The sequence below is a fragment of the Neofelis nebulosa genome, chromosome 2 (assembly GCF_028018385.1).
Source record: "Neofelis nebulosa isolate mNeoNeb1 chromosome 2, mNeoNeb1.pri, whole genome shotgun sequence".
Taxonomy (NCBI): Eukaryota; Metazoa; Chordata; class Mammalia; order Carnivora; family Felidae; genus Neofelis; species Neofelis nebulosa.
This window is the reverse complement of record NC_080783.1, coordinates 121,175,366-121,201,146: the sequence shown is the minus strand read 5'-3', so window position 1 is coordinate 121,201,146 and position 25,781 is coordinate 121,175,366. Positions and strand designations below refer to the sequence as shown.

The 25,781-nt window shown below is 38.7% G+C and overlaps 1 protein-coding gene across 2 annotated transcripts in view; it reads right to left on the bottom strand.

Moving 5' to 3' along the window:
- Window positions 1-1,849: 1,849 nt before the first annotated feature.
- GDAP2 (ganglioside induced differentiation associated protein 2) overlaps window positions 1,850-25,781 on the bottom strand; it is a 67,991-nt gene continuing 44,059 nt past the window's right edge. For both annotated transcript variants that reach the window (XM_058716059.1, XM_058716060.1), the window contains exons 12-14: window positions 25,488-25,542; window positions 14,191-14,334; window positions 1,850-10,297 (exon numbers count right to left, since the gene is read on the bottom strand). In XM_058716059.1, the coding sequence (XP_058572042.1) occupies window positions 10,250-10,297; window positions 14,191-14,334; window positions 25,488-25,542 (247 nt within the window). In that variant the 3' untranslated portion in view covers window positions 1,850-10,249. The remainder of the gene's footprint in view (window positions 10,298-14,190; window positions 14,335-25,487; window positions 25,543-25,781) is intronic.

Below are 25,781 nucleotides of genomic sequence, written 5' to 3'. Positions count from 1 at the left end.
TGGTTGTGACAGAGACCACATGGCCTGAAAAGCCTAAAATATTTATGATATGGCCCTTGACCAAAAAAGTTTGCCAACTCCTGACTTAAAATGTCATTTTCTCTTGAAGGAAAGACATACCAAATACATCATCATCTTCTGAACTGGGGATGTGACATAATTTAAGATTAAAGAGCCAAGATTAAGTCTGGAAAGTGAGACACTTTTGATCACAGCAATTAGAATACTTAAATGAGACACCAGCTAGTGTTTATGAGACTTTTGGAAGTATTAAGTCATTTGATCCTCAGAATAACTCTAAGAGGTAAGTACTCTTTACATATAAGAGGGCTGAAATTCAAAGAGGTTGGGAGACGTGTCTGGGTCACACAGCCAGAAAACGGTTGAGCTGGGATTTGAATTGAGGTCTATGCTGCTATATACCAGACAAATGCCATACAATGGACAGCCTGATAGCTTAAGGAAGACACTCTGTATAGATAGATTTACCCAATCTTCTCTGCCTTTCCAAAACGTATTCCCTAAAATTACCTGATGGGTAGTTTCTTTACTGCTCCCAGTTTCTTCTCTTTTTTTTCTTCTGTAAAATGGGGGGAAATAATCTAACCTGCAAGTTTATTTTAAGAGTTAGGGATAATATATTCGCAATGTCTGGTATCCTGTAAATGACAGCTGCTATTATTTCATTACTACTGTGTAGGGATGTTTTTGTAAGATGCATGTATAGGAAATCTGCTAATGCAACTCTAGAGGCAGGGGGAGGTGGTGGCTATGAGAGAAAAGTAGAGTTAAATACGTCCCCTTATCCCTGAAAGGCCTGGCAATCAGTCCCAGGCTGTCAGTTGCCTAAATTAGGCATTGACATTGGACACGCTCGCTTCTGTACAAAGTAGCTTATGGAGTAGCTACTATGTGAGAATCAACACCACACGTGAGGAGGACGCAGCGATCGTGCTGGAGAGGAAATGGGAGAGGCAGCAGTTGGGAGGTCAAGGGAGAGTGAACAGTTGGAAGTTGTACTTTAGACTTCTCTCTCGTGAGGAAGGAAACTGGGAAGAATGGCAATAAGAAGGAGCTATGCCACTACTTGGAACCCCTAGGTTGGCGACCAGGGCAAATGCCTGCTGCCAGATTTCTCTCATGTCCAATCTGGTAGCAGGCATTTCCCCCGGTCACCAACCTAGGGGTTTCTCTTTTACCAAGAACAAATGTCAGTGACTTTCTTAGTGTGGGCCAGGCACTGCGCCAAGTGTTGTGACCATATTTTCTCGGGTGATTCTCACAACCATCTTGTGAAGTAGACACTGCTATCAATGTTTTATAGGTATGAAAACTGAGGCTTAGTACGGCTAAGTGACTCCACAGCCACAACAGCTCTGCTGGTAAGCATCAGTCAGGATCGGAATCTAGTCTTTTGACACTGATTCCACTGCCCTTTCAATTACTCCTCAGTTGCTATGGCTAGGGACCTATGTGGGTATTAATTCATTCAATAGATACTTATTGAGACACTGTTCTACCAATCGTGCAACATGGAGTTGTGTCTTGGAGGGAGGAGTAAAGTCCAAACAACGCAGGAGGAAGGGTGGAGGGGAGTGGGAACGGAGAATGACTCTTAATGGGTATGGGGCTTCCATTTAGGGTGTTAAAATGTTCTAAAAGTAGATGGTGGTGATGGCTGTATAACACTGAGCATACTAACAACCACGGAAGTATACATTTTAAATGGATAAACTTTATGATATGTGAATTACATTTCAATAAAGATGCCAAAAAAACGTAAAGAGAAAATAAAAAAAATGCACATACCAATAAAGGATATACTCCATAAAACTTGAATAGAAATAGGTATAGTCACGAGAGCTTTTATATCCATAAGAATATAATATAGGATGGTATTATATTTACAACTTGATTTTGATACATGTCACAATAAATTATATAAACATAAAAACAAGACAAACAAAAAGCCCCAGATGCAGAGTAATCTTACCCTATGCCACTCCACTAAAAACTAAAAAAAAAAAAAAAAAAAATGGGGTTCTTGCCTTTTTCTCACTCCTTGTGTAACTCCCATGGGGGTACCTGAGGCTCCAAACCGACTTTACTAAGACATTTTCCATAGCAACAGGATGGATTCAACAAGGAAATGATAGCACCTCATAGTTCTGGTCTTGTACTAAGTGTTTTACAAAGAAAACAACTGTGCAGCATGTCCGCTGTGAACTGTGAACTGTGCATTCACTTACCTAACTTTAAGTTGACTGATAACTCTGCTGCTAATTCTTGAACTCTGGTCCTCCCAGGGAACTTGGCTGAGCAAGTGCAACTTAGATAAAAAAATAAATGATAAATAATAAATTAAAAAAAACAAAACAAAACTTGTTTAGAGGTCTCAGAGGGAATGTCAAAGGCAAGGGGCCATGCAAACATAGTTAAACCAAAGGGCTCCAGCTATAGATGGCAAGGTCATCCTGAAACTACCTACTATCGCCATGATCTGGCTGTGAGCGCAACGTTGCTGCCTTAACCTGCCTGGCCCTCTACTTCCTCATCTGTTTGAGAACCTATGCCCCTTTCATAGTAAGTTTTAACACTTACTTTGTTATTAGAAATAAAATTCACAGATAACAACCCACCTAAGACAATGTGTTAAACAACCAATGTTATCATTTACAATAAGCATTTCAAAATGAAAATGTCAGACACATCTCAACTAGAAGACATAATGAAATGGTCAAATGCTTTGGATACCTCCTTATAAAAAAATAAATTTGGATTTTTTTTTTAAATTCAAAGACGAGAGGCCATTCCATCCAAAGTTATAATGAATTGATCTTATTTGCCTTTAATAAGAGAAAGAGGAAAAATAACTTGAAGTAGGGCTTACAACCCAAATCAAGTAACAGGCTGCTAAAACTGGAGAAAAGCAGGTAAAACTGGGCCTTATCTGTAATGTGAAGCCAGAACAATTTTCCAATGCTGGGCTACGGGATAAGGCAGAGAGGACATCTTTTCTATCTTGATGGAGAGCCATACATTCATTGAACTTAAAGATCTTGCAGATGGGGAAAAGAGGCTGGATCAGAAACAATGATTTCCACGACATAGATTATTATTATGCTTCTATATAGGATGTCGTAAAGAAAATATATATATTTTTAAAACCAGACCTTACAAAATTTAGTGGCAGCCTCATGTTTCATGTATCTCCACTGCCTTAATAATTTGTGCAAGTATGTTTTAGGAAGTAGGGAAAGAACTTGATTTTGATACATACTATCTTTGTTAATAAATGAGTTCCTCTTACAACTCTCTCCTGGTATTTTCTCCCAGCACCCAATTAGAAAAAAACCACAAAACAGTAAAAACCCAGCCTACAGATATGCTTGTTCATATCTGGAGTTCTTTTCAGAACTCCAGAATTTATTTTAGAAAACTAGGAGAAGGTAAAAAACTTACTTGAAACTATTTTAAAGGACAGGGCAATTTTAAAAAATATGTCTCACAGGTGAAAATTAAGATGTCTGCAGACTATTTCTCAGAACTATCAAAGAATGTAATAGTGGTGAGGGGGAGGAATTCTTTTTTTTTCTGCAAAAAAGCTATATCGAGATTCAGGAAGAATCTCATGTTATCATTAGTTACAGATGTTAAATGTGCAAGAGAACATTAATGTACAAGTTGAGCCTAACGGTCCTAATACACTTCTACTGGACCACAACCTAGCATGATAGCCTTGAAAAACAATTCATATTTATTGTGTCAATTTCTTAGCACATTACACAGTTGTTTAAAAAAACCTTAGCCACATCCCATCCAGAGAAACATCATTAGTTTTATAGTATTTTTGAGAAAATACAAATTAAAATTAAATAAGCTTGTTAAATAAGCAACTTATATCGATGCTTTGTATTATTACTTAAGAGTATGAGTTTTGAAATCAGACTTTGATTTGAATCCTGATTCTCTCTCTCAATGTAGAAGGTAACATATATAAAGAGCTTGGCAATGTAGAAGGCACATACTAAGTCCTCAAATGTTAGTTGTTCTTTTTTTTTTCAGTATTTATTTATTCTGAGGTGAGGGAGGGGCAGAGAGAGGGGGAGAGAGAGAATCCCAAGCAGGCTCCACACCCAGCGCGAAGCCTGACACGGGGCTCAATCTCATGACTGTGAGATCATGACCTCGGCCGAAATCAAGAGTTGGACACTTAAGCGACTGAGCCACATAGGTGCCCCAGTTATTATTATTTCTAATCAAAGCAATGGTAGCTACCTTCTGTAAACACTTAACCATCCATGCTTTATGAGCATTATTGCATTTCTAATTATCCAATGAGTATTATTATCCCTGTTGAACACATGGAAACACTGAGGTTCAGAAAGGTGGAGAACCATGCCCGAGGTCTGAACCCAGGTGTGTTAGGGGCCAAAGCACCAATATTAACTAACCATCCTTAAAAATTCTTGGGTCAGGGGGTGGGGGGAACGGTGGGGGGGAATGTGAGTGTGTGGGTGTGTGTGTGTGTGTGTGTTTGGTTGGGGGAATCCATGAGTTTACTGTGAGAATTAGACACTTTTCATGCTGATGAAAAACTTCAAAATAATTAATATTCATGTTCCGGATATTAGTTTACTAACATAAACTGCTTTAAAACCCAATTTTGCCAGGACGTTTTAAGTGCCTACGTTCGTATTTATGTTTACTTGCACACTAAAGCTGGGCTCTGCTTTGGCTGCGGAAGGCTTATGGAGAACAGCGGCTGACTTAATAGGGGAACGATACATTCAAGCTAGATGAAGGCCAAGTGATACCACTATGTGCTAAACAAATGAAAGGAACAGTCTGAACTGAGACACACAGGGGAGACAGCTGAGTCGCTATGCAGCACACACAGCACAGGGCGGGTGTGTGCTGAGCCTGAAGGAACCTGTGCTACAGGGCTCGGTACCATCATCACATTATGGGTGACAGTTCTGTTTGGGCAAAACATCGTTGTCCATCCTATTTCGTTAAGGTTACTTTAAGTTGTATTAGTTTTATAGTTTTGCTTGTATCTAATCTATAAACTTCTTCTGGGTTTATAATTGTGCAAGAACTATAAGCGTAAAGCATTATACATAGCTTTATATATACTGAGATAACATAATAAATAATGGAGTAAACACTGAGGAACTAAGACAACCTCTCCTTACTAAAAGGGGATGTGCATTATTCAAGTTTGAGAAACACGCCTCTGTCATGCACTGCTTGTGTGCGTGGGCTTCAGCAGGTCATTTAACCTCTCTATCACCATCGACCTCACAGGATTTGTAGGAGGATTAAATGAGATAATGAATCGGAGTGCCTGGCCCACAGAAAGGATTACGATAGTTATGTCTCCTTTCCTCAAAACAGGGAAAATATGGAAGCTGAATATAGTCTTGGCTCTTTTCCTTGTGGTCTTGGGACCAGGAGTATTGATAATCACCTGAGCTTGTTAGAAACTGAGAATCCCAGGCCACACCAGAGCTACTGGATCAGAATCTGGATTTTGACATATTGCCAGATGATTTATTGTATGCGCATTAAAGTTTGAGAAACACTAGTCCAAGTCCCCATAGAGAAGGTTGACAGTAAAATTCACTGCATTTAACTCCATAGGTTAACTTTGGTGATTACAGAAAATCCAGGTGCAAATGACCAAAACAAACTATCCCACCCTATGGTTCAATATAAACACTACCATTTTACTACTGGCTCTTCATCAGCTATATTTACAGAGTAATGGGATCTAACTTCAACTTCGGAAAGACCAAAATATATTTTTAAATGTAAAATATTCAGGGGCACCTGGGTGGCTCAGTTGCTTAAAACTCCGACTTTGGCTCAGGTCATGATCTTGCAGTCTTTGAGTTCGAGCCCTGCGTCTGGCTCTGTGCTGACAGCTCAGAGCCTGGAGCCTGCTTTGGATTCTGTGTCTCCCTCTCTCTCTCTCTGCCCCTCCCCCTGCTCACGCTTTGTATCTCTCTCAAAAAAAACATTAAAAAAAAAAAAAGTAAAATAAAATATTCATAAAAGCATTCTGAATTCTGAATAAACACATTTTAAGACCATGTCAAGAAAACATTTTTGGGTCTTCTGTGCCCAACAGCAATTAAAATCATTTACATATGTTAAACTCTTATTTAAATATTTTGGCCCACAAGAATTGGTCTAACAAAGTGCTGGCTCAGTTTATGATGACTGTGCGCTTACACTAACAAAACACATCGCAAAGGAAAAGTATGATTGTATATACAAAATGTATTAATTTTAACCGTTCAACAAAAATATTAGATCATTCAGCAGTTACGATTTTGTTAGTGTAATTCACCTATAGAATATCTGTTTTTCTTCTTGAACTCAGTGACCCTATACATTTCATGCTTGTTTCATGTAAAAAGATTAGATACTATTCCTGGAAGCAACGAAAACAAAATTAACTAATATCCAAAAGAGCCACTAATATATAAAGTGACCTTGATATCATCTGCTTAAGGGCTATTCTGATAGAATCAAAGCTTGAACTATGTTATTTATTGCTCTGTGTTATCTACATATGGGCCATAGAAACCACATTCAAAGAATGTGATGCAAAGTGGATTACTGGGTGTGTGTGTATGTGTGTGTGTGTGTACACACATATATATTCACATACATATGTATGAAGGTAGATGTATATAGGATATGTATATGTATATGTATATGTATATGTATATAGGGTTTGGCCTACTGGGTAATCCTTATAATCTCTGGGTTTCTGATATGACCTAGATCACAGGTAGAGTCCTCCTTTAATCTTTCATGGTTTCAGGCAATCCTGAACCAGAGTCAGTCACGTACCATGAGGTATATCAGTGCCAGTGTAGGTAAAACATTCTAGTGCATATGGACTATGATGACCATAACTTAAGAGAACTACCATCTGAAACTCACTGGCCATCTCCAATTTTAGAGGTGTATATGCTGCTACCTTATAGTCCTCTGGGTCATTAATACAATCAATCCACTGGTCTTAAAATACAGTCCTCCTTCTAGTACTTCAAATTCTAATAATTTCTATTCATATATTAATCAACATAAACTCTCTCTATATATACATACACAATCAGGGGAAACACAAAGAGCGATTTGTAGCTTATACCGAAACCACATTTTATCATTTTCTTATTAACTATTGCAAAGAAAAGAAACCATTACCTACAGTATGAATTCATTAAACAATATCTAAGCAAATGGAGAACAGGGAGAAATAGTCAGGCCCTGTTCTTCTACTGGAGTGGTTACTCTCATCCCTCTCTAGAAATGCAAGATATTTTAATCCTTTCAGATTTCAGATATGTGATCAAAAACCTGTATCCATTTTTCCTATCAAAATTAAAAATCCTGTTGTTTGGTCTCAAACTACTTGGATTCCTTTGAAAAAATAAATAGAGCACCAGCCAGTGAAATAAGATGTATATTAAAGAAAAGAAAATCTTGAAACCACTTGATCTCTAAGCTTTAGGAGTCTAATAAAGATAGTTTTTTTCCCAGACGTTATTTTCGCTAGCAAGAAACTTGGATATAGAGGAGTTAAGAAGAACCCAAATATATGCTGAAGAAATGTACTTGTTTAAAAAATCCTATTATGCCTTGGATGAATTAATGAATTAAATTAAAATTTTAGAAGTTGTTTCTTCCTCAATTCGACTAGCATCTGGCATGACTGAAGTTGGATTAAATCAAAGACTTGGTGGGGCTTTGAATTAACATCAGATGCTAGTGCTCATCTCCACCCAGTCACCCTTTTATCCTCTAATGTGTCCCTGGAAAATGGCATGTTATCCAGACAACGCAACCTGTTGACAAAGGCAGATACATACTGAACTTTACATGATCATTTCACCATAAGGTCACTATGTTCCCCTCGTAGGACTTAATGCGCTGAAACAACTTCATTATATAACACTCTAGGCAGCTATAAAAACATGAGCTTGGTCCCATACCAAATTTAGTTTCACTGAAAAGTACAGCCCTTATCTTTGGACACCATTAAATTGTGAAATGGGGCTGATATGTATATACTTTCATATTACCTTTATACCCTAGGATATCAATTGAACCAGAATTTCACTATATGTAGAATCTTGCTTGTGTTACTAGACATTAATATACTCATATGAATATAGCAGAGGGACATTCTTTCCAAATTATTCTTTCCAATAATTTTAGTTCCTTTTGAACGGCAAAGTAGTTTGCAGCCTCTATTATCTACAGAGGAAATGATTCAGGCCAGATGCCAACTGGAGGTAGCCCAGTCCACTTTCAAAAAAGAAAAGGTGGTATATTTTTAATGACCGCTCCCAGTGACCCCAACTCTGATCTAATAATAGCCTGGAGAAGATGAAGATAATTTTTCAGCTTTTTAAAGCTCAAAGCTTAAGGGATTTAAAGCAGTGCTATCAGAGAGGAAGGAGGAAGCCTAATACCAGCCAACTGACTGGCTGTCTGGACCTGATGACCTAGGGAACATAACAGGAAACTCTTACCAGATAAGCACATATAAGGAGCTAAGTGGCTTTGATATCTGATGCAAAGCAAATGTGTCCAGTACATACAAAAGAGAAGAGGGTTTATCGAAGAAATGTAAAGCCCCCTGTTACTTGAATGGGGCTAATACAACTATAGGGGAATTTCTCTGTCATAAAAGGAGGAGGTTTCCGTTATCGCCACTGAACGATTAACTTGGGCACAGATGTATGGGACCTTTGGAAGCACTGATCCTGAACACACTGGAACAGAAGGGTTCTACTTTTTCTTCCCTGAACCGCCAATGTACAGGATGGACTGAGGGAGGGGCGTGGCGTAGGAATCAAAAGGAATATGAAGACAACCAGACGGAAATGACAGTGGTTTGACCTTAATTCAAGAAGAAATGTTTAAAATGGCTAACACATGCCTCTTGTTAAAGTGTGGCACTGGAGGAGGAGCAGGCCAGAAGAAATTCTGGACAAAGTAGGAAGGAGGTCCTCACGGTTGGGATTTCTCACTAGCAGCTCTTGTCCCACGAAAAGAAAAATGACTCAGAAGGTGCCAAGGACAAGAGGAGTGCCTGGTAGTACCCTCAAGTCTATTTATTATCATTTAAAGACTGACCGAAATGACACCCTACATAAGCTCTGCTGGCATTCTGCACCCAAAGGCATCAAAAGCCCTTTCTAAATGCTCTTAGGGTACCTCTGTGAGGTAGGTATCGTAATTCTGGTTCTTATTCATAAACAAGCTAAGGCACAAATAGAGTCTGAGTGGCAAATGCAATCTGGAATTTCGTTTGCTGCAACAAACTTCCTCCATATTGATGTAGGCAACTCAAGAGACACTGCGAGGAAATGTCCTTAGAGGGAGTAGCTTTAAGAGCCAAACAAAATCACACCTCTGGGAAGACCACGCTCTCGAAAGGGTCACTGATGGAGTCTAAGAGATACCTTTCACTTAAGAGTACTAATAAGTGACGTCCTCTAAAATAAGGCAACCAAATCACCCATGATTATAGGAAAAAGGCGGAAGATATGGTCTTATTGTCCTCCACTACTGAGACCAGAACGGTGGCAATCTTAACAAATCATAAATCCAAGGAACTTTCGTCCTTAAATCTTCGTCTTAACTAGCGCAGTAAGATTCCAAGACCTATATTTTGCTAATGATTTTGGTATTTTGATCAGATACATTTCCACATCCTTGATCCCAGACAATTCTCTTTTATCATAACCAAATTATCTGCATAAAATGTAGTGCCAGGATCTGAAGCAAACAATGCATCTATGGTCAGCACACACTGGTTCTATATATTTTGAGAAACAGTGAAGTACACAAAGGAAGCGTGCAATGTTAGAGAGATGGCATGGACAACATCGGTGGCTGGTCTAACGGAGAATCTAGTGTCCTCTCAGGAAACTGAAGATACTCAAAAGTTGCTCCCCGATTTCTATTAACAACCCTCTAAAAATGAACATTTTCATTTGATACAAATATACAAATTTAAAATAAGTGTGCAGTTCGGAATGGCCTACCATTTTCAGATTGCTTATGTGCCAGAAAATATACAGTCAATAAAAAAATACCAGAGAGGTGGGGACAAAAGGCTCTCTGGATCTGAAGAGCAAAAATGAATATCACTTCAATAGGTAGCAATTCGTGGAGCAAGTGACGTCCCTGGAAACCAGTAGCGCTAAAAGATGGCAGGTCACAAATCTGGTGATGGGGGATAAGATGTATAGTAAGGCCCATTTTCCTGTGGAAGAAAAAAAAAGACAAGAACATTAAGTAATCAAACCAATTCAAATGGGAATGTGAAAGAACGGGATTTACAGTCGGCGATATGGCCTCTGTAAAATGTCTAGCACATGCGTGGCCCTGAGCAAGGCCCTCAGCCATCAAACCAGGTCCGCTGGAGTCAGCCAGAGCTGGTGTAGAGTAGGCAGAGGTAATCGGGATGGTAATATTTTTAAATAACCTCGTTACTTAATATTTAATTCTATGTACCAGACCCTTTATCGGCACTTTCCTTTCATTATCCCTTCATATTCTCACATAATGCCATGAGGTAGATAACATCCTCTTTTTACGGAACAAGACACCAAGGATCACACAGCTTGCAGAACTCACCTAAGGCCAGCCAGCGGTAACCAGAAGAGTCTGAATTTAAATCCTCCTCTATTCAAATCTAACGCCCAGATTACTTTTTTAGACTGTATTGTCTTACTGTGTGCTGCATCTTAAATTAACATAGAATGATGGAAAACAAGAGTAAGGGCAAATTTCCTGACTTCATTTTGGCTAACTTTATCTTAATAAAAAAATGAAGACAGTTCACTTTATGGTAGATGGACCTCTGATTATACTTATTGGACTTAGGATTCATTTCTCATATCTAAGGAAAGTATTTGACAAAAAACTTGTTTGTCAGTAAATCATAAACAGAATTGTTTAGCACCAGTGTAGATAATAATTAGGAAAGCAGAATGGCAGACAGATGAAAATAGCATTGCTTTACGGTACATTTACATTACTGGTTATGACAGAGCATTAAATGTATCTGGTTTTGAACCCAGTAGGTGGCTAAATGTTATCTAAGGGAATCAAAAGCTCTAATATTCTTCAGAGCAGATGCTCTAGGGCAAGAATTGATCTTGGGACCTTAGCCCGGAAAACAAGAGAATATCTAGGAAAACTTACTTTCTGATTACAAATCTGACCAGATATTAAAAACATTTCTAAAAATTAGGTAGAAACAAATCCTAGGATTGGCTGCCTTTCATGTTATTTGAAAAAAAGTTAAGGAAAGCCTTTTTGTTTTTGTTTTGTATTTCAGAATTGCCCATCAAGATCTTTCATACTAACCAATCCTATATCCGCAACATGCATGGAAGCTATGCTTACGAAACATGCCTCAACAAATAAATCAACTTTGAAGTTCATCTGAAAAGAAATGGTTCACTGTCTGTCTTTAAGATTTCTCCGTTCCATTCGACTACCATATTGTTTTAGGTTTCTTACATCCGCATTAAATTGTGATAAAGTAGGAAGGGCAAATCTAATTCTTAATGCTATGAAATAGAGCTTTTTACATTAGTCTCACACTGTGCAAGAGACTGCTGTGCAATCTATTTTCTCTATTTCTGGAAACAGTCAAAGAACTTTGAAGAACTGTCGCCAGGTAAACTTGTATACTCTTCTTCGACTACATTTATCATTATAAGAGTGCTGACTGGCTAGCTCCCTTTCTGAAATCGTCTCCGTACCATTTTGATACAGATAGATAAAAATTACCTTCTAACTACCTTCAAAGGTTCCTTTCATTCCCATAAAACTTATGTCACTACTCTAAGTCACACAAGACCCAGAAAATAGAAGCCCGCTGAGACCTGCCAACAACAAACGCCACATCACACCTACTATGTGCAAGGCATGACTGAACATGCCAGTAAATTAACCAACTCCATACTTACTTCCTTTTCTCTAATCATACTTTCAATTCTTCCTAGCAAGAGAAAATGTTTCCTTACAAGGCAATAACCAACCACCTACTGGATCTCCACCTCAGTGTTCCACGGGCCACCTCAAACGCAGTGTCACAAACTGAACAAACACACCGCCTGTCTCTTCTCTCCCACTCCAACACTGCCCCTGCCCCCCATGCTCTTCCTCCAAAATGCCCCTCTGGGGTGGCGGCCACGCCATCTACCAAGTCTCCCACGGCGGAAGCTCTGGTAGTCACCTTAGGCATCTTTGCCCTTTCATCTTCCTGAATGGCTTCCTCAGTCACCAAATGCTGTGGGTTTCATTTCCTAAAATGTCTACTTCTAAATCTAAGATCTTCAAGCCCTTGCCATGAGCACTGCTGCTGCCCCAGCTCTAGTCTCCTTTCTCCTCCGATCCTCTACTCGCCTCTTCCTTGTCTCCCTGCCTCTAGTGTTATCCTTCTCCAGTCACGTTCTGCACTGTTGCTTTTGCCATGGTTCTAAACAGAAATATATTGGCAGTTCTCCCTTGTAGAACACTCCCCACCGACCACAGAGCCAAAGTGCTGCAGGTAACATGTAAAGCTCTAGTATCTAGTGACCTGCCCTCTGCCAGCCCTTTCCACATTGTCTCCTGACACCTTTAGTTTCTCCCCTTTTTTGTCCTTCTCTTTGGCCTTTATATATAGATGGCCTGATATCTCAATTTTAGAAAGCTCTAGTACAGGCACAGAGAGATGATCCAATGACCCAAGTGTTACATTATAGGTTGTTTTATTAAAAGGTAATTAATCACATCATTAATTAGGCCTGCATTTGATATACAAAATAGAAGAAAAACCTAAAACAAGCACACAAACAAAACAGACAAACAAAACCAAGCTAGAGTGTGGTGTTGATATTTAACGAAAGTCTGTTTTATGGGCCCCTAAGATTATAGAAAGTGTTGGCTTAAAAAACAGTCGTTTGGGTTTTCTAACCAATGCAATCCAACTTGTATGTTCTACCCCAGAAAATAAATTATAAATCCAGACACTAGCTTTGAATTGTCATTCCAAATTTTTGATCTCAAAATGTCTTTTAGTATCTTTCCTTTTATTTCCCGCTATCCATTTTTTTTCATTATTAAGAAGAGTGATATATAGTTCAAAAGAATAATAATAAAGTTATTGTCTACTCCAGCAATCTGCATGAACACAAATTGGTATTCTTCCCCCCCCTTCCACATATTCAACAATCTTTCTATGATCCAGCTACTCCAATTACAAATCCTCTCTGCACAAAAGCCAAATACGAAATTTTATTAGTCATTAGAACACATTAAATACTTTGCTCTTCACATAAAGGAACACAGGAATTATAGCTGAAGTTAAAGAAATGGTGGAGAGAAAATGTCTTGTAGAATATTTATTTTGGTGCATACATGCTGTACAATAATTGGGGAAGAACAATCCATTTGAAGCTTAATATAACCTTCAAATATATTCCCTGATTCATGCATAATGTTATGTAATCAGCAACAGTTAAATAAGGAGACTGATGATCTTTTGGCCAAGCATGTTACTTACTTTTGTTTTGTTTTTAACTACTAAAGCGGTAGTGAGAATAAACACAATGTGATGGACAGAGCTTTAATGAAACTCAAGAGTAGCCCTTTACTAGTGTTTGATATATTCACAAATTCATCTAGAAGTAATAATAATACTAGTGTTGCTTGTTCTTAAAAACATTAGATAAACTTTCAACAAAATGAAACTTGCAGCAGGGTAAAGGCTACTAAGATAGGCTACCTTGTTTGAATTAATGCTGAAAATGTCAGACACCAAGAGATTCTTCTGACCTTACTTATGTAGATAAAAAGCGATTCAATCTTAAGGACATTCGGCAGAGGTGGCAGAAAACTGACCATATAAGCAAGGGTTGGCTTCAAACCAGCAGAAAAATCTCCCCTTGAAAAGTTAACTGAGGAAAAAGCTCTCTTAGGACAAAGCGTTTTCCTAGTTACTGCAGGAAGAGAATGTTGAATGATACTGTCAAGTTTACTAAAACACATGAATTGCATTAATACCATCTTATAATAAAAGGATGCTGTGCGCCTAAGCAGTGCCCCATAGAGCAGTTAAGATACTACACCGGGTGAGGGAGAACTCCTGGAACTTCTTACCCTGGCATCATATTCAAGGACAAAAGGTGGAAAATCAATCTGTTCTGGTGATATGGCAGAAAATAGCTGGTGGAGGCTGTCCACATGGTGGATTTTGTCCTTCAGTCCTGAGACAGAAAAGGTGGTAAAAAACCATGTTGATACCTAATCAATAGAAGAGAAACACAATTTAAGCCAGGGGCCAGGGTTAGAAATGCAAAACGTGATTCTGAAAATTTATACTAGATAGAAACTATTATTTCAAAGTTGAAACTGATGTCAGAAAAAGCTTATAATGAGCCGTATTTGTCAAAGTGCAGGTGGTAGCTCATCAGTGAATTATGCAATTAGTTTAGTGGATTATGGACAGAATTAAAAACAACCACAATAAAAAGGAAACACGCTAGAGCAACAATTACTAGGGAAGGTGATAAGGGGTGAGCAAAGTGTTTCATGAAGCTTTCGCTTCTGTGAGGTGTCTGTATGCTTCCATGTGTAGTGTGTTGTCATGTAATATATGCTTTTTACTGTGGGTTGTGGGCAAAAAGACCCCGCGTTATTTGGTAGAATGATGGATTCAGTGGTACTCTGAAAATGGTTAACATTTCCAAATCTCAGAAACTCGTCGTTTTTCCAAATGAGACTGCGAAGAAAATTTGTGCCGAAATGTGATACATTTATTTTTCATTTCACATTTGGCATGCAGTCTTTCTTAGTCAAAGTGAATCTTCTGTGAACGTGAAGCCACCTTTACTCATTTCAGTTTACAACATGCAAACCCTCTGTAAGAGCCAGTCTGCAAAATTTGTTGCAAAAAAGAAAAAAATTATTAACAGCAAACGATAGTGACATGAACTAGGCAACAAGCTGGAACTCACAAATTATTGTTCATCGCTCTCAATTGCTGATCTAATCAGTCATGTTTATCAATGGCTTACACAACGGCTCTGAGCAGTAGGTGCAATATTGTCGCTATCCCCATTTTATTTACAGAAGGAAATGTGCATACGAACGTGTGCCCTGGGACAGTGCGCTACAAATGTACAACTGGGCACGTTACAAATACAGGACACTTTGGATATCTGCCACCGATGCCAGTCATTTTGTTAATTTCTTTTGTATAGTCTTACCACATTTTCCACTGGCTGTCCAAACCTTTCACATATTCTAGGCCCCTAATATGACATACCTCCTTCTCCTTCACGCTTTCTTACAAGAAAAGGCATGAAAGAAGAGAGACAACACTGCGCTGACTTATCAGGATCCTGTCCAGATTTGCAGAACTTGGTAGAGACTCATTTTCAATCATTATTTCTCCCTTCCAGCTCCAGATTACCCCTTCTATTGAGTTCTTAATACCAGAAATTTACATTGCATTTAGAGCACTTATTCCTGCTTCCTAGGATTTCAGTTTCTGAACTGAACGTCCATTTCTATAATTTCCCTAGTACTTGGCAGACAATCATAGAATAATAGCCTAATGTTTTGCGAGTCACAGACAGAACCAGCATTCTCAAAATATTTGATAAAGAAAGAATAAATAAAGACAGGACTTACTTTATAATGATTTTTATAGCTTGAGTCACTATTCTATTTTGGCTACACTACCAATGACTGGCATAAGGCCTCAAAAGTACTAACATTAGCCTCTCCGCTACCCTCTCCCCCTGCCCCAGTATTACCAAGTTTATTTAAAGGGGGATGTTGGAGGGGAGGGGAGGCATCTGGCCTTGCTAGAACTAGGCGAGTTAATTTAAATCAAATTGAATAGTCACTCAATTATATACCTCCAATCAGTTTTTGACATCAGTTCCTTTAAAGCACATGCTGTTATATACCTCACGAATGTAAACTTCTGCAAACTAGGTTAGTGAAACTTGCAGATTAGAAGAAGCTCTCAGACTGGCCACAGAGGTAGCTAATAAACCAGTAAGAGGTCACAGACATGTTACAGATTCCAGAAGGAGCTTAAGAAAATTAGAAGATTGTAGAGTCTGGACAGAGAAGAACCAGAAGGCTGTGTTAAGGCAATAAACATTTATGCAAGGCATAAACATCTGCTGGTCATCTGTGTCCTAAGCATTGAGTTGTACGTCAAACAGGAAAACAATGATAGAGCCGCTCCTCTAAAGGGAGCTTAGAGCCTAGTAGAGGAGCCGGATTATAAGCATGAGACTAACAACTAGCTAAGGCAAAATGTACTGACTGTAATGAATGGCCCACAGAGACACGTGACTACCTATGTATGCAAGGAGCCCCAGCCACTTGGAAAAAGGGAGAAACATACAGAGCTATAAGGGCCTATGCAGAAGACTTTTGTGCCATTGTTCTCTTGCCTCAAAACCCTTTTACATGCTGCTTTTATAGTCCTGACACCCTTTCCCTCAATTCTTTGCCTAAGTGTTCTTCAGAGCCCAGATCAAAATTCACCCCAATGAGGAGGCTTTCTTTTACCACCCTCCACCCAAAGCGGAAAAGGAGCCTCCTTCTAAATGTTCCAACACTTTGTTTACTCATGTTACTGCAAAGCTAGCAATAGTATTATGTTATCTGATTCTCTAAATAGACTGTAAACTCCCTAATGTGGGGAATGTCTTATTCAATACCATATTCATAGCATCCAATTAATGCCCAACCAAAAAAGTAAGGAATTCAATATGTTTTGGAAGAATTAACAAATGGAGCAATAAGAGTTTCTGAGCTTATTACTTTAATACTGTTTAGGGCCGGTTTAATGTTTCTTCATTCTACAATAAAAATATATTGCCCTTCAATCGGTGCCTCAGTTTCTTCATCTATAAAATCAGCAAATTAGACTTAAATGATCTTTAAGGTCCCTCTTAATTGTGCAGTTCTACGAAAGCACTCCTGCATATGCCACACCAGACCAACATGGGGGCGGCGGCGGTAAACTCAAAGAGACGGTTGGATTGGGGAAGGTGAGGCAGCGATCTGTGAAAGAAACACATTTCTCTGTCGCACTTTCTGCCATTACCTTCTTCACATCCTCCACGTATTGCAAGAGAAAATTACTCAAAGTAGATAGAAGTAGAAACTCAGTTAACTTCTGCTCAGCAACCTGAGCAGAAAACTCAAGAGCACTGTCTTCACTTTTTAAAATTTTAACTTTTATATAGCTTAACTTTTAATTTTCAATTATTTATAAGTCATATACATTTACATAGGTAAATTTGTATTACTTATTATCTACTATTTTAACAAACTGAAAAAAATGTAAAACTTGAAAAAGGACTGCTTTGATATTTTGTGAATGCCATAAATTCTTTCACCCAATTATTCACACACGCAAAGCCAAGAACACAGAATCACAAAACAATATAAACTAGAAGACTGTTTACACACGTATGCACTAATCAGTTGGAGCCAGAATCAATGGTAGGTTTAAATTCTGTTACTTTGCCTTGTATTAGTAAACTTCTAAGGAGAAAAAGAGTAGTGATTTATATGAGCAGTCAATTTATTACCACTTTGGGTGGAGTGGCCTGGAAAAGATCTGAAGAGTATCAAAATCAGAACAATGTGATTCGATTGTTTTATTAGCCCTTGATTTCATCTCATTATTTTATAATTACAAACACCCCATTTAGAGTTCTTGACTTGGTATAAAATAATGGTGGATTTCATTACACATGGGTTTTATTCTCTCAATGCTAATTTCCCCCATCCCAAAATGTTATGAAGAGGTAATATAACAGTTTTCACTTTATTCATCTGGTCTTCAGCCTCTGCCCAGCCTGCCACTGACTCCTATCTGAAACAGTTCCAACGTGGGACAGCCAAGGCTAGTGGCTCTAACTCTGAAATCTCTGGTAATGTGTTTCCATCAAAGTCACAGGATGGATAGCTATTTATAGACTTTCTGTGTGGAGGAGGAGGGACTAAAGCCATATCTTAGCAAACAGTGGCTACACATTTTTATAAGTCTGGTACAAAGGAACACTATTCTGGTAAGTCTGAATTTGTAACAAAAGAAAATTATGAAAATGTTCAAATAGTCACTAAAGTTGGAAGGATTTTACAGTGAATACCAGCATAGCCACCACTCAATCATTAACACTTTCCTTATGTTTTCTCTATCACATATTTATCCATCCGTCTATCCATCTGTGGATCTTACATTTTTGCATTTCCAAGTAAACTGCAGACATCAAGAAGCTGTCCCCAAATACAGCATTCATATCTCTAACTAGAGTTCAACGTTCACTCAGTTTCCTTGCTATACAATTTACATTCGATGAAGTGCACAGATTTTGCGTGTACTTTTACTGTTTCGCCAAATGCACACACTGGAGAAGCAAAAACTCCTATTAAGTTAGAAAACATTTTCATCACCCCAGAATGTTCCCTCATACTCCTCTTCCCTTATGGCCCTCTCCACGGAGGCAAACAATGTTTTGATTTTTTTTCTACCATGGATTAGTCTGGTCTGCTCTAGAATTTCATATAAATGGATTCATACAGTATAATTTTTATGTAAGGGTTCTCCTACCCAGCTTAATGTTTTTAAGATTCTAGCATGTGGTTCTGTCTATCAGTAGTGTGTTCTCTTTCACTGCCAAGAAATACTGCATTACGAGAATATACTAGAACTTAATTATTCATAATCCTATTGATGAGTGCCTGGCTGCTTCCAGTCTTTGGCTGCTATGACTAAAGCTGCTATGCACGTTCTCATAGAAGTCTTTTTTGGCACATAGTTTTCATTTCATTTGGGTAAATACTTAGTGGCACTGATGGGTCACAGGCTAGGTATATATTTAGTTTACAAGAAATTTTCGTTAACTCTTTTCAAAGTAGTTGCATGATTTCCAACTCCCTCTTATGATGTAGGAGAATTCCTGTCACTTCACATCACTGTCAGTATTTGGTACTGCCGGTCTTCCAAATTTTAGCTATTCTGGTGGCAGTGTAGCAGTATTTCATTGCAGTTTAAAAAAACGTATCTTTTAAAATATAACTGACATATAATAAACTGCACATATTTGAAGTATACAATTTTTTAAGCATACATATATATATATATACACACACACATATATATATATACACACACATATATATATATATACACACATATATATATACACACACACATATATATATATATATATATACACACACCCATAAAACCATCACCATAATCAAGAAAAAGGACATAGCCATCAGTCCTGGAGGTTCTCAGGGCCCTTTGCCACTCTCCCCTCCCCCCCTCCTCCCCCCCCCCCCCCCCCCCGTCTGCCGGTAATCGCTGCTCTACTTTCCGTAATTACACATTCGTTTGTGTGCCCTAGAATTTTATACGAATGAGATCATACGGTGTGCACGCTTGTCTGGCTTCTTTTACTCAGCATAATTACTTAGAAATCCATTCGTGTTGTGATGTGCATCAACACTTCATCCTTTTTCATTACTGAGTAGTATTCTATTGTATGGATATACGAGTTTGGTTATCAGTTCTCCCAGTGATGGGCATAGGGGGGTCGTTTCCAGTTTGGGGCTACAATACAGCCTCCATGAACGTTTGTGTATAAGTCTTTGTATAGATAGATTTTCATTGGTCTCAGGTGAATACTAGGAGTGGAATGGCCAGATCACATGGTAGGTGTACGTTCAACTCTTTAAATAAACTGCCAGATTGCATTCCAAAGCTTCTGTAACATTTTACATTCAGATCAGCACTGCATCAGAATACCAGTTCTTCCACATTCTCACCAACATTTGGTATGGGCACTCTTTTAAAAAAGTTTTAGCCGTTCTAACAGGAGTGCAATGATACCTCATTTTTAATTTGCACCTTCCCAATGACCAATCATATTAAACATCTTTTTGTGTGCTTATTTGCCATCTATATATTTTCTTTGGGGAAATGCTAGCACAAATTTCTTGCCCGTTTCTAAACTGAGTTTTTCCTTATTAGTGATTTCTGGGATTCCTTTATTCTAAAGGGAAATCCTTTTTCAGATAAATGCTTATTTACAAAGACTTCTCTCAGGCTGTAGCCTCATCTTTTCACTCTCTTAACCATCTTTAAAAAGGCAGAAGTTTTCAAATTTGATGAAGTCCAATTTCGTTTATGGGTTGTGTTTTGGTGTTGTATCTAAGAAATCTTTGCTTTACTCAAGGTCACAAAGCTTTTTCTCTTATATTTTCTTTTTAGAAGTTTAACAGTTTAACATTTTACAATTTAGGTCTTTGACCCATTTCCAGCTAATTTTTGTATGTGATGCAAGACATGGGTCAAAGTTGTTGTTGTTGTTGTTTTGCATATGGATATCTAATTGTTCCAGTATCATTTGTTGAAGAGAATGTTCTTTTTCCACTGATCTGACTTCACACATTTCTCAAAAACCAGTTATCTCTATACACGTGAATCTATTTCAGGGTTCTCTATTCTGCTCCACTGATCTAGTCTACCTTTATGCCAATACCTTGTGCTGTCTGGAGTACTGCAGTTTTAGAATAAGCTTTGAAAGCAGGGAGTGTTGGTCCTCAACTTTGGTCTTCTTTTAAAATTGTTTTGGCTCCATTAAAAAAAAAAAAAAGTGGGGAGGGGGTGCCTCGATGGCTCAGTCAGTTTAGTGTCCGACTTCAGGTCATGTTCTCACAGTTTGTGGGTTTGAGCCCCATGTCGGGCTCTGTGCTGACAGCTCAGAGCCTGGAGCCTGCTTCTGATTCTATGTGTTCCTCTGTCTCTCTCTCTCTGCCCCTCTACCACTCATGCTCTGTCTCTCTCAAAAATAAATAAACATTAAAAAATAAATAAATAATAAATAAATAAAATCGCCTTGGTTCTTTAGGTTCTTTGCATTTTTGCTTGTCAATTTCTACAAAAAAGCTTGCTGAACTTTTGACTGGCATTGAATCTGCACATTTAGCAAGCACTGAGAATTTGACAATAATAGTGTCTTCTAACCCCCAAATATAGCCTGTCTTCCTTTATTTGTGCCTCCTTTCTCTCACAAATGTTTTGCAATGTACACAACTTGTACAGTGCACGAGTCTTTCACATCTTTTGCCCTATTTACCCATAAGCACTTAATAGATTTTGAAGCTAATATAAATAACATTATCTTTTACATTTCAATTGCATTGCCTGTTGCTAATATATACAACTGACTTCTGAATACTGATCTCAAACCCTGAAGCCCTGATAAAAACTTACTTATTAATTCTACTAGTTTTTCTGAGGATACCACAGGGTCTTCTACATAGATGCTCATGTCATCTGTGAATAAAGACAGTATTATTTACTCCTCTCTACATCTAGAGGCATTCTGTTTCTTTTTCTTGCCATATTACACTGGCTAGAACCTCTGGTACAATAATGAATCAAAGTGGGGAGAGCAGACATGCTAAAAACCAACCTAATCCTCCTGTCTCCATTAAAGAAAAATATTCAGTAGCTACTGGGTGAGCAAAATATAAATGGATTATGAGATGTGGGGAAATAGTCAAGTGATATCTTTAAGTGCTACAGAAAGAAAAAAATTAGCCACCCACAAAGCATAACAAAATAGTAGAAATGTTAATATAACAGATGTTATCTGATAAGACTATGTAATCAGAACTTTACTGAACAAAGAGCAGGAAAAGCCTTTCATTTAACTGATTGTTCCAACACTGTACTTTTCTTTCTTTCTTTCTTTCTTTCTTTCTTTCTTTCTTTCTTTCTTTCTTTCTTTCTTTCTTTCCTTCCTTCCTTCCTTCCTTCCTTCCTTCCTTCCTTCCTTCCAGCCTGGCCAAACAGCATTCTCATAAGCACTTAATTAGCACTTACTATGCTATTCCAACATTGAGGAAACCAAAAAAAAAAATTTGCAATTTTTAAAAGAATTACTTAAAATATTTCATGCAAATTTTTAAATGTTTATTTTTTTGAGACAGAGCATAAGTGGGGGAGGGGGAGGGAGGGAGGGAGGGAGGGAGGGAGAGAGAGAGAGAGAGAGAGAGAGAGAGAGAGAGAGAGAGAGAAGGAGACGCAGAATCTGAAGTAGGCTCCAGGTTCTGAGTGTCAGCACAGAGCCTCACGCAGGGCTTGAACTCATGAACTGAACCGTGAGATCATGACCCGAGCCAAAGTCGGATGCTTTACCGACTGAGCCACCCAGATGCCCCTTACGTGCAAATTTTAAGATGAGAAATTCAACAATTCTGTAAACAATCAGAAAGTGAAAAGTGAAAAACATTCTCTCAATGAAGTCTTCACTCATCTCTTACTATGAAGGGTAACGAAGACTTTTCACTACTTATCTTAATTTCTCCACAGTGCTTTAAAATAATGACTACTTCTACCGTCTTTGACGCTTTTCCTGTCCACTGGCTCCGGCAGCATTAGTCAACCTCGGCTCTCTGGAAGATCTTCACATTACTTCTCCTTGGTCGCCCTCCTTGATCCCAGGGCTCTGTCAACTTTAGCTGTCTTCTTTGTGATTTTATTCATTAGCATATTTAAAGAGTTAAAGCACTATTTACTTGATGGAGACTCTCAGATTTATATCCTAGTCCATGATCCCCTTTATCTGACCACGGCTAGAAGTCATGAATGACACAGTCCTTTCATTTACTAAATAGGTAAATCCTGGGTTTTATGCTGAACTAAGTCCTCTTTTCTCCAAACCCCAATGATATAGTCAGAATTTTTTTTTTTTTCCCTTGCCTGGGCCTGAGTTTGGCCAACTTGCAAAGGACTCCACTGTAAATATTTTAGGCTTCCACTAACATTCTAAGAAAATATCATTAGGCAGGCCTGAAGGAACAGTGGTGTGCTCTACTGGAGGCAGGACAGTACGGATATGGACTAGGAGGTAGCTGTGTCCTTTCAGATACAAGATGGTGGCGGGACGAGCTCACGTAGAGGCAGTGGGACTAATGGCACAGGCATGGATTTGGACAGTAGTGAGCACACAGAACTGATGTAATAGTATGTTTTCCTGGCTCCTGGCTTGGGCACCTGAAGGGCAGTGGTCCCACTGGCTAGGACAGGAAATATAAATAGCAGTTTGGGAGTGAGTAGGGGAACACAGGAGTTATTCTGTTTCTCAAATATTGAACTTCAGGGGCCTGTAAGACATCTAAATGAAGATACTTAATCAACAGTTCAACATTCACGTCCAAGCACAGGAATGACGACAAGGAGGAGGACGAGGACGATGACGACGATGATGATAGTGGTTAACGTTTCCTGAGCGTTTATTATAGGTCAGGTAAAATTTTAAGCATTTTGCAGGTATTAACTAATGTTATCCTTCCAATAACCCTACAGGGTGAGCACTGTTATTATTATCTCCGTTTTATACAAGATGAAATCAAAGCACAGAGGTTCCATTACTTGCCTGAGATGATAAACTGGTAGTTGGCAGAGCTGGGATTAGAACCTGAGTCTTGGATTATGCTTTAAACATTGGGCTTTACTGCCTCCCCTGACATGTATGTATTTGGGAACCGCATATATATATTTGAGGGTTGCTGAAGACACAGGAATGAAACAAGGTACAGAATGAAAGAAAAGGATGAGGGTTTGGGAACACTGACATTCCAAGGATAAACAGGAGCAGAGAGAGGGGACAGCATAGGAGACCGAGAAGGAGCAGCTCGAAGTGCGAGAAAACTCAGCAAGGTTACATTTCAAGGGAGCCAAGACAAAGTGTTTCAAGGAAGAAGGGACCGGCTGGGATTAAGGCTGCAGGGAAAACAGGTAGGACGCAGATGACCAGTGATTTTGCTGTGAGTCGCTTTAGTTGCCAGAGTCGCATCTGAATGAGACTGGAGTAAATTAAGGTGGATAAAAAATGGAGTGCAGAACGTAGGTCACACTAAAAAATTTTGGTTGTAAAGGGGAGGAAATAGAAGTGGAGGCTTTAGAATGTTTAAAAGTTGATGAGTTAGATCCAGAAAAATGGGAGGAGAAAGACAAAGACAAAAACTGCTGAAGAGAATTCCTGAGGAAACGGAAATGTGTTGTGTAGTTGACGAGTGGAGGCTCTCCAATTAAAATGTCTAGATCCAAATCCAAACTCCACTACTTACTAGGTGCTTACCTCAGAAAAGTTACTTACTCTCTCAAAGCATCAATTTCCTTGCCTGTAAAGTGGGCATAAACTACTATCTACTTCATAGATACAAGACTTTAACAAGATAATGCCTGGGAAGAGCTGGCACACAGGAAGCGCTTAGAAAACATCAGCTCTTATTACTAGGGGATCCAGACCACCAGGTAGAAGGTCTGCCCTTCATTAAGAAGAAACACACTTTTTTGTGACAGAAAAGGAGCTAAGGATAGGAACAGATGTCAGGTAAGCTTGGGGTGGGAGGGAGAGGACAGAAAGCTTTTTACTGATGCTTTTGATGTTCTTGGTCGAGAATAAGGCAGGGCCAACTGTTGGAATGAGGGGCTGCTTGAGGAGAATGTGTCCTTCCCGGGACATACTGTCTAGTGAAATACCAGGGGGGCCTTAGCAGTGAAAGCTCCGTGTCTGCTTAGAAGCCCCCAGTCACATGGCTCTAAGATTTCTCCATCTGTGTTCAGCAACCCAGATACGAGAGTGAAGAAAGCAGAGTGGTGAAATGTCTCACGACCAGGTTTTGATGAGCAAGTGTGATGAACGATATTGTAGGCATTAACAGCAGTGAAAGTGACAGGGCATGGGTTTCAGGCTGGACAGGGAAGAAAATAAAGACAAAAAAAAAAAAAAAATGGTATTTTTAGAAACAGTAAAAGAACCAAGGAAGTGCATGTGTTGGTGAAGTCAAAATGCAGGACTAGATATTAGAGATATTAGGGATGTGATTGTGAACAAGACAGCTGTAATCTAGCTCTCACAAATCCTGCAGGCTAGCATAAAGTAGAAAATTAAACAATTAATTGGAATTAAAAATTAAAATCTTAAGGGGGAGTATAATGCAGGAGTACCTACTCGTTGGCAGAACTGGTCGGGGAAGGCTTTCTATGGAAAGTAACTACTGAGCAGAGATCTGAGGGGCAAACTGAAGTTAGCACGAGCAGAGGAAGGAAAGCGCATTCCGTATCAAGAGCGTGAGTGAAGTCCAACGAACACAGAGCATGAAGAGGCAAGAACTGAGAGGCGGACAGCCTGTATGCGTTGCCTACAAAGATACTAGACTTAACGTGGGACCAAAGCATTAGGATCACGACTGAAAATCACTGAAAAGGAACAGTAGACAAAGAAATTGGCCATCACAATGGTGATAGTGAGAATTAAGGCATTGAAATATATCTTAAAATGCTGGCATGCAGTGCACTTAAATGTGAGATTTAGCTAAAGAGAAACACACTGTACCTTTGAACGAAATGTTGGATGAACAAAATAAACAGCCTTCAAATTCCTCTTGTATCTAATGCGAAATAAAAACATGGGTCAGTATGTCATGTTATAGACAATTAACTCTTTGCTAGAATACAGAAATATATTCACAAAGGGGAAAAAAAGTTAAAATGGGTCTAGTTTACATATTGAATTTTAAGTGAAATGTCAAAAAATAATTCAGGGGACATTTCATTATTTAAAGTATCTGTTTTATAGAAGATATTGTTTCTCTTGGCTGTGACAGAGCCAACTACAGGTAAAACAAAG